This window comes from Coregonus clupeaformis, chromosome 16, assembly GCF_020615455.1.
Source record: "Coregonus clupeaformis isolate EN_2021a chromosome 16, ASM2061545v1, whole genome shotgun sequence".
NCBI classification, from domain to species: domain Eukaryota; kingdom Metazoa; phylum Chordata; class Actinopteri; order Salmoniformes; family Salmonidae; genus Coregonus; species Coregonus clupeaformis.
Window position 1 is genome coordinate 55,712,759 of NC_059207.1, and position 13,965 is coordinate 55,726,723.

General features: G+C 45.0%; 1 protein-coding gene across 3 annotated transcripts; it reads right to left on the bottom strand.

The window, feature by feature from the left end:
• Positions 1-1,165: 1,165 nt before the first annotated feature.
• LOC121585222 (F-box only protein 21) lies at positions 1,166-13,520 on the bottom strand. Of its 3 annotated transcripts, none has more exons than XM_041901666.1 (13): positions 13,290-13,520; positions 12,016-12,151; positions 11,572-11,666; positions 11,173-11,294; positions 10,666-10,812; positions 10,229-10,365; positions 4,964-5,100; positions 4,559-4,738; positions 4,425-4,439; positions 4,181-4,313; positions 2,816-3,006; positions 2,386-2,543; positions 1,166-1,684 (listed from the first exon to the last, which is right to left on the bottom strand). In XM_041901666.1, exons 1-13 carry the CDS (start codon positions 13,511-13,513, stop codon positions 1,407-1,409), a joined length of 1,953 nt encoding a protein of 650 aa, XP_041757600.1. In that variant the 5' UTR covers positions 13,514-13,520; the 3' UTR covers positions 1,166-1,406. The 3 variants fall into 3 exon arrangements, with proteins under 3 accessions (XP_041757600.1, XP_041757598.1, XP_041757599.1); XM_041901664.1 differs by having other exon boundaries at positions 11,572-11,681; XM_041901665.1 differs by lacking the exon at positions 4,425-4,439 and having other exon boundaries at positions 11,572-11,681.
• Positions 13,521-13,965: the final 445 nt, after the last annotated feature.

Consider the following 13,965-nt stretch of genomic DNA (forward strand, 5'->3'; position numbering starts at 1 on the left):
TCAGAACATTACTTTGTCTAAAAATACACATGCTACTATAATGTATATTCTTTAGTATGCTATTGAAGAGATCATTCAGTTTGTTGTAAATAACACTGTAGAAAGACCAAAAGAAACCTTGAAACATTTTTTATTTATTATTTCATTTCCTCCAGTCTCACCACTCATTCCTGTTTCAAGTCATTGTAGTCCTAGTGGTTTCCTTTTTACACAGCTCAACACTCATCCGTGAGCCCTTAAAAGTCCTACAATGTTTTACTTGTAAATATACAGAAAAAAATGTATAACATGTTCTAGAAATTCGAAAGTCATCCTTTCATAAGTGCATGAATCATTATTATAACGTAATGTGACGATGGATAGAGATACTGTAACTGTAATGTTCATTTTCATATTGTTTCATACTGTAACGTTCATTTTGATCGTGTTTCATTTGGAGGTAGAAGAGAGAGGGAGATGGCCTAGGGAGTCAGGTCTGGGAAGAACTTGACTGAAGGTGAAGAAAGTAGATTGAGATGGAGAGCGAGAGTAAGGGAGACAAGCTCGGTAAGTCTTCTTGAAGGTGGATGAAGGTGGAGAGAGAAAAGGGGTCTTTGCTTTTACTGGCGTTGGTTGGCAGGCGGAGGTACAGCACATGATCCAGGTACTGAAGCATTCCAGGGGCCGCATTCAGTGCTGATCTAGGATCAGTTTAGCCTTTTAGAACATAGTGAATAATATAATACTGACAGCGATGACCTGATCCTAGATCAGCACTCCTACTCTGAGATGCTTTGAGAACAGGGGCCCTGATGGTTCTGGACAGGACGTTGTCAAGTAAAGGAATTGGATGGGGAAGAGAGGGGGCTCCACATCTAGAAACAACCCCTAGCCCAGGGTTCCCCAAAACCCGCAGGTGGTTTTATTTGGCCCCCCAAATAAAACCTTCTGAGCAACCAAATATATATATATTTCTATTTGTTTTTTTTACCATTTTCATTGTTGGACATAAAAGACTGTAAAAACTCCAGGAAATCAGCTCCAAGTGATTTTAATTTGGGAAATAAGTTCCCCACGCATAATAGAGAGACATATGATCGTATACAAATGTAAGATAGGGTTTGAAATGATTATGTTTTAGTCAAATATTATATCCGTTTGGGCTTCTTGCGGTCAATTTGCAGTCTACAAATTATTTGTAATTATGTTCCGGCTCCCCGACCATCCACTCAAGAAAAAAATCGTCCCGCGGCTGAATCTATCCCTACTGTAGGGTCTAGTAGTAGCTCCACTCTGCCCTATGACAGGCTAGTTGTAATTCTGCCATATTGTTTATACCCATCCAATCCTTTCAGATCTACACAAGTGCCTAGGTGGTACGGGCTAGGGGTTGTTTTGGACGGGGCCGAGAAGTAGTGGACGCTAAGCTACATGGGCATGGTGTCCTGGTTCTCCTGGCTCTTCTGGTCCTGGGAGGAGCCCCCACGGCCGTTAGGGTTCTCCTGTTGCCCTGAGGCCTGCCCTGAGGAGGACGTCAGTCTGTGGTAGAGGTCCCGTACGGTGCCCAGGGTTTCTGCCATGTCCTCTGGGTAGCGTGTCTCCAACTCCTCGTTGGCAACGTAGTGGCTTTCATGGAACTCGGAGAAGTAGCGGCCCACCTCTGGGTGGGCGATCTCCAGAGGAGCAGAATGAGGCTCCAGGTTTTCTGGGAGACGGGAGAAAGAGGCGGAAAGAGACTTACAGAAAAAACCTAAGTATCGTATCATGTGACATCAAATCTTAAACTGAGTGGAGGCAAGTTACTGGTCCTCTGTAGCTCAGCTGGTAGAGCACGGCGCTTGTAACGCCAAGGTAGTGGGTTCGATCCCCGGGACCACCCATACACAAAAATTTATGCACGCATGACTGTAAGTCGCTTTGGATAAAAGCGTCTGCTAAATGGCATATTATTATTATTATTATTATATTATTACTGTACAACAGTGGTTCCCAAACAGGGGTACTAGGATCCCTGCGGGTACTTGGCCTATCCACAGGGGGTACTTGAGAAGACTCATGAGACCATAGGCCTACTGGTAAAATGCACATGAGGGGGTACTTCAGGGGTACTCAGAGCAGAGCAAAATTGAGTGATGGAACAGTAACCGAAAAAAGTTGGGAACCACTGCTGTACAAGATAGCTGCATATTCTGTGTGTCAATGTAAAAACATATAGGCCTACACCTTAGCAGACAGGTATTCTACTCATCCAGCATGTATAACTCTTCAATAAGCATTTAAAGTACTACATTTGTCAAGTTTCTTACATCTTAGAGTGCCTTCTTAACAAAGTCCCACTGCCCTGACACATTGAGATTGTCTGTCAGTGACATGTACAGTATGTTAGTGTGTCTAGAGGAGACGTACCCTGGGCAGCGTAACGACAGGTGCCGTCCTGCACTAAGACGTTGTAGAAGGGCTGGTTGGCCCCGCTGGACAGCTGATGGACCCCCATCGTGGTGATCCACTCCTGGCTCATGGTGCACTTGGGGTCCCAACCATAGATCACACAGTTATAGCCAGACCTGGCAGGGAGGGGGGCAGCCACTTAGTGTCAGAGAGATTGGGTACAGTGTAACACATGGGCTTTATCAATACAAACATCAGAGTCACAATACAGGGCAATACTAGACATCAACTTAAACTCATGGGAATGGCGCACACTACTGGTTATTAATCACAATAGATACTCCCCCCCAAAAAAAATCTCTGCATTTATCGAAAAGGGGTAGTGGAGTATAGACAGATGGAAAGAAGACCAAAATAATAAAGGACGTGGATAGGAACTCAGACGCACCTCTTGTGTTTCATGATCAGGCCTACGCTGTACTGCACTTCTACGTGCTCGGGGGCGCTGCGTCTCTTCACCTCTGGCTCCACCGGGTGCTTCTTGTGCTGGATGTGCTCCAGCGTGTGCTGCACCAGGTAACCTACCGCCCCGTGCTGGGACGGGTCCAATGCCTGGATGTGCTGCAGGATGTCTAGGACCTGGAGGAGGGAGGGAGAGGAAAGGGGTGAGACATCAAGCAGACACCAGTCATTATCAGTTGGGGAAAGCTTGTCCTCTGCTCTGTACCGTAGTAAGAAAGTGGAGGCAGCTAGTCCTGGAGGTTAGAGAGGCAAAACAATAGCCAAATGACAGAAGACAAATTGTTTCTAACAAAAATGGATTGCCCAATACAAAAAACTCTAAATGTGCTGCCTCTTTGGTAAATTGTTCAACATTATCAAAGCCAGGGTAAAGGCATATGGTCCAATTACATGGACAGTACCAGTCAAAAGTTTGGAAACATCAACTCATTCCAGGGTTTTTATTAATTTTTTACTATTTTCTACATTGTAGAATAATAGTGAAGACATCCAAACTATGAAATAACACATATGGGATCATGTAGTAACCAAAAAAGTGTTAAACAAATCAAAATATATTTTATATTTGAGATTCTTCAAATAGCCACCCTTTGCCTTGATGACAGCTTTGCACACTATTGGCATTCTCTCAACCAGATTCATGAGGTAGTCACCTGGAATGCATTTCAATGAACAGGTGTGCCTTCTTAAAACTTAATTTGTGGAATTTCTTTCCTTCTTAATACGTTTGAGCCAATCAGTTGTGTTGTGACAAGGTAGGGGGGGGTAAACATAAGATAGCCCTATTTGGTAAAATACCAAGTCCATATTATGGAAAGAACAGCTCAAATAAGCAAAGAGAAATGACAGTCCATCATTACTTTAAGACATGAAGGTCAGTCAATATGGACAATTTCAAGACCTTTGAAAGTTTCTTCAAGTGCAGTCACAAAAACCATCAAGCGCTATGATGAAACTGGCTCTTATGAGGACCACCACAGGAATGGAAGACCCGGAGTTACCTCTGCTGCAGAGGATAAGTTCATTAGAGTTACCAGCCTCAGAAATTGCAGCCCAAATAAATGCTTCACAGAGTTCAAGTAACAGACACATCTCATATATTTTGATTTGTTTAACACTTTTTTGGTTCCTACATGATCCCATATGTGTTATTTCTTAGTTTGGATGTCTTCACTATTATTCTACAAATGTAAAAAATAAAGAAAAACCCTTGAATGAGTAGGTGTGTCCAAACTTTTGACTGGTAGTGTACTTGGGTTCATGATGTGCCATCTTGAGATATCATGCTAACCTTCTCAGGCCAGATGCCCAGGTGGAAGTAGAGTCTGGCCTGTAGTAGAAGGTATTGGACGTTGTCTGGGTTGATAGTGAGGTAGAGATCCAGAGAGTCTCTCAGCAGCTGGTAGGATTTCTCATTGCCCTCCCTGCATGACACAGCACAGTGATACACAGTGTTATTTCATACCAGAGCAGCGACAGTTGGTGACAGTTGAGTGTAGTAATTTATTTTTGACCAACTCTAACCCTAACATTACCTCAAGGATGAGATCCTGAGGACAACATAGAAAATAAGGAAAAATAAGATTTTGGATGTACAGATAGAAGATGATGTCAGAAAAGTTATTGATTAGTTAAGGAAAAATCACATCCCTAAGTCCACAACTCTTACCCTCGCTTGCCGATGTTGAGCAGATTCCCCACCATCCTTAGCAGCACTTCTGTGGTACTGATGGCACTGTAGTAGTCTGCAGTCACCTGGTGACCGATGAGGTACTCACACTCCTTAGCCGTCAGCTGCTTGCCTTTACCGAAAGCGTCAATGTACACAAAGTCATAGATGTCCCCACTCCTGGAATGAGACGTGTGGCTTTATCAATAAAAGTACAAATAAGTTACTTTGAGGCGATTTCTGTTATGCAACGCAGACGATCCTACATCAGGTACATTGAAACCCAGCAATTTTGGGAGAGCAATCTGTGCATTTCACCCAATCATGAACTAGTTCTGAACTAAAGGCTGATCATTAAATAAGTATATGCCTTACATTCACTTCCTCTCTCACTCGGGCCCTTACCCGCTTTGATGCTGGCACCAGCGAAGCAGGAAGTGATTGGGGAAGTTGACGGGCTCCAGCTGAACCCCCAGTTTCCTGGCCAGGGTCATGTACAGGACAGACAGGCTGATGGGAATGCCTGTCCGGCGGAGCAACACCTAGGTAGAGAATAGAAGACATGGGACTGTAAGGAAGAGCCACTTTGAGGGTTCAAAGAGAAACTTTGTCCATTAAAATGTGAGGATAACAGTATCAATAGACTCTATAGACTTTCACTTTATTTGAATAATAAAGATAAGGGCCCATATTCAAAAAGAGTGCTGGTCTAGGAACTCTGATATGCTTACAGGCCGAGGATAACATCTATAGCTCTAGCTGGAGGACTCCTGATATCTCTAGGAGTGATAAGTATAATTTTTGTCTTAATCTGTTGTTGTCTAGTACTGTCTTCTTGCTAGCTAAGGCCATCTACTTTAAGTGCTACCTGTCTTCCCAGTAGCCTACTTGGTGTGTGAACTGCTGACTGCTCATAATTTGCAGATGACTGTTGACACATCAACCAGGAGTATCTTACCTAGTTATTTTCAGATGATCTCATTTTGCTCTTTTGTAGCTTTGGCAACTATGTGCTTTTTTTATATCCCAGTTCACTCCTCTCCGTGTAGGCTTTACAGACGCTCCCCACCCATTGGCTGCAACCCTTCTAATTTAATGTACCCTGCGTGCACAACCCAGTGGAATTTCTGGTCTCCGACAGCGTTTTTCAACTGATGATCTGTAGTCAAGAACGCCGAGTTCATCTCAGCCTATGCTGCCCTTTTGCCCTGACAGAGACATGGATCATGTCATGCTTTTCCAGCTGCTCTCACTTCATCTGACTACGTTTTTTCTCATAGTCTGAGAGAATCTAGTCGTCGCGGTGGTGGCACAGGGCTGCTCATTTCTCCTAAGTGGAGATATTCTATTTTCTCCCTCACTCACCTGTCCATCTCCTCATTTGAATTCCATGCTGTCACTGTCACTTGTCCACTCAAGCTTAACATTGTTGTCATCTATCGCCCACCAGGTGCCCTTAGAGAGTTCCTCAATGAGCTTGACACCTTGATAAGCAGATTTCCTGATGATGGCTCACCACTCTTCGTACTGGGCGACTTCAACCTTCCGATGTCTGTTTTCAATTAATTTCTTTCCAACTCTTTCTTTCCCCTCCTTGCCTCTTTTGACCTCACCCTCTCCCAATCCCCTTCCACTCACAAGGCAGGCAATACACTTGACCTCATCTTTACTAGAGGCTGTTCACCTACTAATCTCACGGCAACCCCACTCCAGGTCTCTGATTACTACTTTGTTTCCTTTTCTGTCTCCCTCTCCTCCAACCCTAGCCACTCAGCCCCTACCCAGATGAACATGCGCTGTCGCAATCTTCGCCCTCTCTCTCCCACTACTCTTTCTCCCCCTCTCCTCTTCTATCCTATCATCTCCTCCCTCTATGCGGACGACTTTGTCAACCACTTTGAAAAGAAGGGTGATGACATCCGCTCCTCATTCACTCAGCCTATTGAGTCCCCTGGTCCCACTCACAAAGAACTACCCTACGCCTTGACTTCCCCTCTCTCTCCAGATGAAATCCTGTGACTAGTGAGGTCCGGCCGCCCGACAACATGCCCGCTCCCTGACCCTTTGACCTCAAAAAGGCCAGATTCGCTCCCCTCCACAAGAAACCAACACTCGACCCATCTGACGTCAAAAACTACAGACCGGTATCCCTTCTTTCTTTTCTTTCCAAAACACTTGAGTGTGATGTCTCTGACCAACTTCCTTGCTATCTCTCTCAGAACAATGTTCTTGACCCTAACCAGTCAGGCTTCAAGATGGGTCACTCAACCGTGACTGCTCTTCTCTGTGTCACGGAGGCTCTCCACACTGCCAAAGCTGACTCTTTCCTCTGTTCTAATCCTGCTAGATCTATCTGCTTCCTTTGACACTGTGAAACATCAGATCCTCCTCTCCACCTTCTCAGCACTGGGCATCTCAGGTTCTGTACACTCTTGAATCCTACCTGGCAGGCCGCTTCTACCAGGTGATGTGGAGAGGATCTGTGTCTGAACCACGTACTCTCACTACCGGTCTCCCCCAGGGCTCGGTTCTAGGCCCTCTCCTCTTCTCTCTATACAACAAGTTACTCGGCTCCATCATATCCTCACATGGTCTCTCCTATCATTGCTATGCGGATGACACTCAATTACTTTTCTCCTTTCCCCCTTCTGACACCCAGGTGGCGATAAGCATCTCTGCGTGTCTGGCAGATATCTCAGCTTGGATGTCGGCCCACCACCTCAAGCTCAACAAGACAGAGCTGTTCTTCCTCACGGGGAAAGTCTGCCCGCTTCAAGACCTCTCCATCACGGTTGACAACTCCATGGTGTCCCCCTCCCAGAGTGCAAAAAACCTTGGCGTGACCCTGGACAACATCCTGTCGTTCTCTACAAACATCAAAGCAGTGACTAGCTCCTGCAGGTTCATGCTCTACAACAGTGGTCACCAACTGGTCGATCTTCAAGGCATTCCTAGTCGATCACCAAACATTTCTGTAGAAAACCCAACGATAAAGGCCCAAAGGCTTGCACCCCTTTTTTTTGCGCTGTTGGCGGTAGGTGCACTTGATTCAGAAGCCCTGTTGGTGGTAGGTGCACTTGATTCAAAAGCCATGCGCACCGGGTAGGCAAAGTGTTTTTGAACCATTTCATTTGTCTGAAAATATCAACTCCGCCTACCCGGCGGACTGGGAGATCTGTGGCTAAATGGAGTGCGCCTACTGCGCTAGCCAATTAGATAGCTAAAATCACCGTACCTACCTACAGCTTCCACGACCCTGGCCACAGCAAAGTTTGATACTAGCCTACATGAGATTTCATAACTTTAAAAACCATTACCAGAGAGAGACTGTCCAAAAATTCAGCAAAGAGCTGCTGTTTTTATGAGTGAGTTCATGTCTAAGTTTTACTCAGCACTGTCAACACTGTTTTTATTTAATACTATTACAAAACATAAAACGCGCTTCTCTCTACTTCCACTCGTGCTGCAGCTGCAATGAATGAGTAGCCAAGTGTATCGATCGCCCTGCGTTTTTATTATTATTAGCAGCTCTATTTTAATATAGAGGAGTATTTCACTTTCAGTAGGAACAACATGAATTTGTGCCTGAGGCAGATACGGTGCGACTCAAGTTTCTCCATCAGGTGGAAGACTGTGTCCCCTCTCTCTGGTCAATCTCACCGGAGGAAAGGAAGGTGGTCCTCTGTAGCTCAGCTGGTAGAGCACGGCGCTTGTAACGCCAAGGTAGTGGGTTCGATCCCCGGGACCACCCATACACAAAAATGTATGCACGCATGACTGTAAGTCGCTTTGGATAAAAGCGTCTGCTAAATGGCATATTATTATTATTATTTTATATTATTAAGGAGAGGGCGGACCCTCTGCTACTCTCTCCCTCCCTCTGCTGAGACTAATGCCGTGTTCAAAACAACTGGGAACTCAGAAAACTCCAACTTCCGACTTCAGTGCATTCAAGACAACTGGGAACTCTGAAAAAATGGAGATCCGACTGGGGAAAATCGTTTTGAACGGTCATCCAACTCGGAAACTCAGGCGTCTTTCTAGAGCTCTGACTTTCCGACCTGAAGTTCACTGATGTCATGATTTGACCTCTTTTTATTTTCAGAGTTCCCAGTTGTCTTGAAAGCACCATGAAAGTGCCATCAGTCCAGTAAAATAAAAAAGCACATTATTTCAGTATATGCTCAGCTGTGCCTCGCAAGTGCTACTACACCAATTGATCTATTTTGTTATCAAAGTTGGTAAATATAATATGGTCTGAGAGAAGAACAATATTGGCAGGCCAGGCATATAGTCAATATGCTGTGATAATGTATTAGGCCTACTGTTTTTATTAGGTTAATGTTTTTTTATTTTTTATTATTCTGAGCGTGAGATCTCGGCTTGCTTTTTGACTACGATTGTGATCTTGACTCAGAAAAGGTTGGTGACCCGGGGCCTCCCGAGTGGCGCAGCGGTCTAAGGCACTGCAGTGCTTGAGGCATCACTACAGATCCGGGTTCGATCCCGGGCTGTGTCGCAGCCAGCTCAGCGACCAGGAGACCCATGAGGCAACGCACAATTGACCCAGCGTCGTCTGGGTTAGTGGACGGTTTGGCCGGCTGGGATGTCCTTGTCCCATTGCGCTCTAGCGACTCCTGTGGAGGACCGGGCGCATGCACGCTGACACGGTCGCCAGTGGTACGGTGTTTCCTCCGACACATTGGTGTGGCTGGCTTCCGGATTAAGCGAGAAGTGTGTCAAGAAGCAATGCGGCTTGACAGGGTCGTGTTTCGGAGGACGCATGGCTCTCGACCTTCGCCTCTCCCGAGGTCCGTACGGGAGTTGCAGCGATGGGACAAGACTGTAACTACCAATTGGATATGGTGACCACTATTCTACAACCCTACTTCACACAGGAAGCGGCGCAGGTCCTAATCCAGGCACTTGTCACATCCCGTCTGGACTACTGCAATTCGCTGTTGGCTGGGCTCCACGCTTGTGCCATCAACCCCCTGCAACTAATCCAGAACGCTGCAGCCTCGTCTGGTGTCAACCTTCCCAAATTCTCCAATGTCACCCTACTCCTCTGTACACTCAACTGGCTTTCAGTCGAAGCTTGCATCCACTACAATACCATGGTACTTGCCTACGGAGCAGCAAAAGGAACTGCCCCTCCCTACCTTCAGGCTCAAACCCTACACCCCAACCCGAGTATTCCGTTCTACCACCTCTGGTCTATTGGCCCTCCCACCCCTACGGAAGGGCAGCTCCCGCTCAGCCCAGTCCAAACTCTTCTCTGTCCTGGCACGACAATAGTGGAACTAACATCCCCCTGAAGCTAGGACCGCAGAGTCCCTGCCCATTTTCCGAAAACATCTGAAACCCTACGTCTTCAAAGAGTATATCTTAAATACTCCCACAGAACCCCCCCTCGCACCCCCACCCCCCCCAGAAAAGAAGCCTTTAGTAAACTAACACTTTTTTCCCCTTTACTAGCTCTGGCTTTGCTGATAGCTACTTCATTGATGAAAAATGTACTTACTATGACTGTGATATGTGGTTGTCCCACCTAGCTATTTTAAGATTAATGCACTAACTGTAAGTCGCTCTGGATAAGAGTGTCTGCTAAATGACTAATATGTAAATCATCATCCAAGTCCTCTATAGCCTCTCTATGAGAGCACCTACCTGGTGTATGTAAGAGTTGAGAGGATTGTAGTAATCACACTCGTTGCCCTTGTACTGAAGCTGCTCGTATAAAACAGCATTGAGGGCAACCACCACCTGCCTCTGGAGCTCAAAGTCCTCCACAGCAAAGCAGTCACCTAGACAGAACACAAAGGATCACACCGTTAAGTATATTAGCAAAGAACAGTGCTGAGAATGTACTAATGTCAAATACAATGGTACAATGTAATACACTCAGAAGCTCCTCGGTTAGATAATAGTGAACTTTGATAGTTGTCAACAAATTTTGATTCTGGAGTTGTGGACATGCACTAAAATTAGACTACTTTTGAGGTCTGACAACACCTGGCTTTGTATTAGCTCTTTGTATTAATTCCTGAGAGACGGACAGAACATTCCAACATGTGTTTCTCTCCTGCTCTTCAGTTCAGACCAACCTTGTGTGACCCTCAGGCTTGGATGAGAGGAATTCTTCATCCGCAACATCTTCTTGACCTTGTCAGTGATCTCCTCCAGCTGGGAGGATATACCGTCCAACGACACATCTGCCAGGGGGTTACAATACTGGTCCACCAGCACAGCTCCTACAGCAGGAGAGGAGACAATAGAATACTATAAAAACACGTGGTTATAAGCTGGTTATACACTACATTTCTTTATGACTTTGTTATTAACACTCTTTCTCAATGGATTTTAATGCAAACGGTGGTGCAATCATATTATTTCAAAAACCACAATGCAGAGGGAAAAATTGCCTTTTTTTTTTTTTTCTCCAAACACTCATTATTATTATATGTATGGCTAGGCCCATGTTCAGCTATCTGCCTTACTTTATTTAGGCCTACAATGAATACAAGTCATGAGAGTATGATACATATAAATGCAGTGTATAAATAGGCCCACTCCACAGGTACTACATTAAGTACACCACGTCCATGACTCACCCTCTAGTGCTGACTGCTGCTCTGCAGGCTGCTCCAGAAACATCTTTAAACTCCTCAGAATGTTCTGCTGGCGCAGGAAATAAAGGATTTTCTTTGCATAGTACTTCAGTGTTAGGCTTTTCCTACGGGAGGGAGGGAGCGAGAGTGGGGTGAGAGAGGAGAGAGTGTGAGGGATGGAAAGAGAGAAGGCACAAGAGAGAGAGAGAGAGCAAGCGAGGTGAAGATGAGAGAGAGATAGAGAAGAAGAGATGAGAGAGAGATAAAGAGAAGAAGAGATGGAGAACAAAAATCATTTTATGTCCATTGTTACAACGCTCCAGGGAGGATTAACACATAAAACAGAACCAATGACCAAAGATAGTTCTTCGTGCTGGACTGGAGTGTGGACATGGCTCTTACCTCCTATCTGAGTTCAGTATGGAGAGCAGCTCGTCTTCACAGAAGTGCTCAGGGGCCCCGAGGGACTCAATCTCAGCAAAGCTGTCCCCCAGCACCTGGCCAACGCAAGGCTGCGTTACAGATCTCTGGGTTAGTGCTAACCAGGCCAGCCAACCTCACACACACACACACACACACACACACACACACACACACACACACACACACGTAAATACGATACGCACACACGCAACACACACACAAACACTCAAGCACGCATGATCACGTGCGCAGTTGCGCACGCCAGCTAAATCACAGACACCATGATGTGGTGGATTAGTATGGCCAAGAGACAACTGTCACTAACTCCTTTACACGTTCATACTGCTTCAGTGTCCACAAACTAGCCTGGCTAAGTCAGAATGACAATAACCATGACAGCTTACAGCTAATGACATTACTTACAACTTCCGTGAAGAATCTCTTGGAGATGGATACAACTGTTTGTCGTATTTGTAGACCAACAGTGTGTCGCGTTCTGTATTCTTTCAGCCAATCACAACACTCATTCTGGCGGTAATGCTTCTGCAATCTTGGCCATCTGGGGAGTGTAGGAAAAGAGATTGCAGTCAGATACAGTGAATTTCATTGTACGTGTCAGATTAGTAGGGAGTTGAGTTCGGTGAACAAGTACATTTTATGGCCAGAAACAACTTTCTTCTGAAACTCGTCAGTCTATTCTTGTTCTGAGAAATGAAGGCTATTCCATGTGAGAAATTGCAGAAACTGAAGATCTCGTACAACGCTGTGTACTACTCCCTTCACAGAACAGCGCAAACTGGCTCTAACCAGAATAGAAAGAGGAGTGGGAGGCCCGGTGCACAACTGAGCAAGAGGACAAATACATTAGAGTGTCTAGTTTGAGAAACAGACGCCTCACAGGTCCTCAACTGGCAGCTTCATTAAACAGTACCCGCAAAACACCAGTTTCAACGTCAACAGTGAAGAGGCGACTCCGGGATGCTGACCGGCAGAGTTGCAAAGAAAAAGCCATATCTCAGACTGGCCAATAAAAATAAAATATTTAGATGGTCAGTCTGAGATATGGCTTTTTCTTTGCAACGCTGTTTGATGTTATTTTAATGGACAAGAAAATTGCTTTTCTTTCTAAAACAGAATGACATTAAACATTTCTGTAAGGCCTAATTACTATGTAGTAACATGTGGCTGGCTTGCAAATAATTATTCCAATAGATTCTAAAGCAGCAGTGGTTTGCCAGACCTTTGACCATACAGGGGACTCAAAAAAAAAAAGACCTATGCACCTCAATCACTGTTTCCCAACATTCAAGGTCACACAACTTTAATGTCTGTCCTCAGAGGCACGATAATGTGCAAGACAAGAATTGTGAAATGGTTAATTGTGACTTAGATATTTTAGTAGCTTCTTATATAAGCCCTGGACATAGTAGCTACCTAGCTAGGCTGGATACATAACGTTAGCTAGCTAGCTATTCCTTTACGTGATGTCGAATTTGGTGCATCAGCAGAATGTCAACGGCCGTTTGACAGCTCCCTTGCGACAGTAACTCTCTATGACGGATCTGTGCTGACTATACTGATATAAATAATTTCGTATTTTAGAGGGGCAACTGCGATTTAGATGCCATTTAGCATTAGATAGCTACATCTCTAGCTAGCTAGTGTGGGATTATGCAAGCAAGCTAATGTCAGTTCACCTGAGTTTGTACTGGTGTCCCCAGACCTTCCCCATGCCGTGGCAAACGTCCTGTAACCGCTTGCAGCTGCAGGAAACGTTGCAAATGTCGACATGCTTGAGGACAGGGCAGCATAAGATGTACTCGAGTAATTCGGCCGGTAGGTCTGTCATTATTTTGTGTTCTGTCTCGGAAACAATCCCGTTAAGGCTGGAGCACCCCTCTCCTGCTCCAGACGTCGCCATCTTTACTGTTTACTCCGATTACCTCATTGCACAAACCCCGCCCCTTTCTGGCGCAGGGGGCTGAACTTTGAGATAATCCAAAACCGAGGGGAGGGGCATGACTGAATCAAAAAAACTATTGGAAATATATTTATATTATACAGTTAATTAGTATTTGATCAAATAAAATAATTGTTATTAGTAGCATGACAAGTATATGCTGCATACAGTAGTGATTAGTAGTTGGCTAAGGTCTACTACACCTGTTGTATTCGGCATGTGACAAATAACATTTGATTTGACGTATCAATATGGTATGGTTCATGTTAGGAAGCGAAAAATTCAATAGAATTGGGCAAAAGTGATAAGCATTGAATTTGAACCCAGGCTGCCTGCACATCACAAGACCGAGTAAACCCAAAAGCTAAAACTTTCATGTCTCAGGTAAGGTCAATCACACGAACATAGCTCAC

What these genes read in the sequence shown, in the direction of transcription:
- LOC121585222 (XM_041901664.1), bottom strand. Translation starts at nt 13,513, where the DNA reads ATGGCGACGTCTGGAGCAGGAGAGGGGTGCTCCAGCCTTAACGGGATT. An exon ending in CTGATCATGAAACACAAGAG is followed by an intron (nt 2,544 to 2,815) that starts GTGCGTCTGAGT and finishes CCTCCCTGCCAG; the next exon opens with GTCTGGCTATAACTGTGTGA. An exon ending in CTGTCGTTACGCTGCCCAGG is followed by an intron (nt 1,685 to 2,385) that starts GTACGTCTCCTC and finishes CCCGTCTCCCAG; the next exon opens with AAAACCTGGAGCCTCATTCT.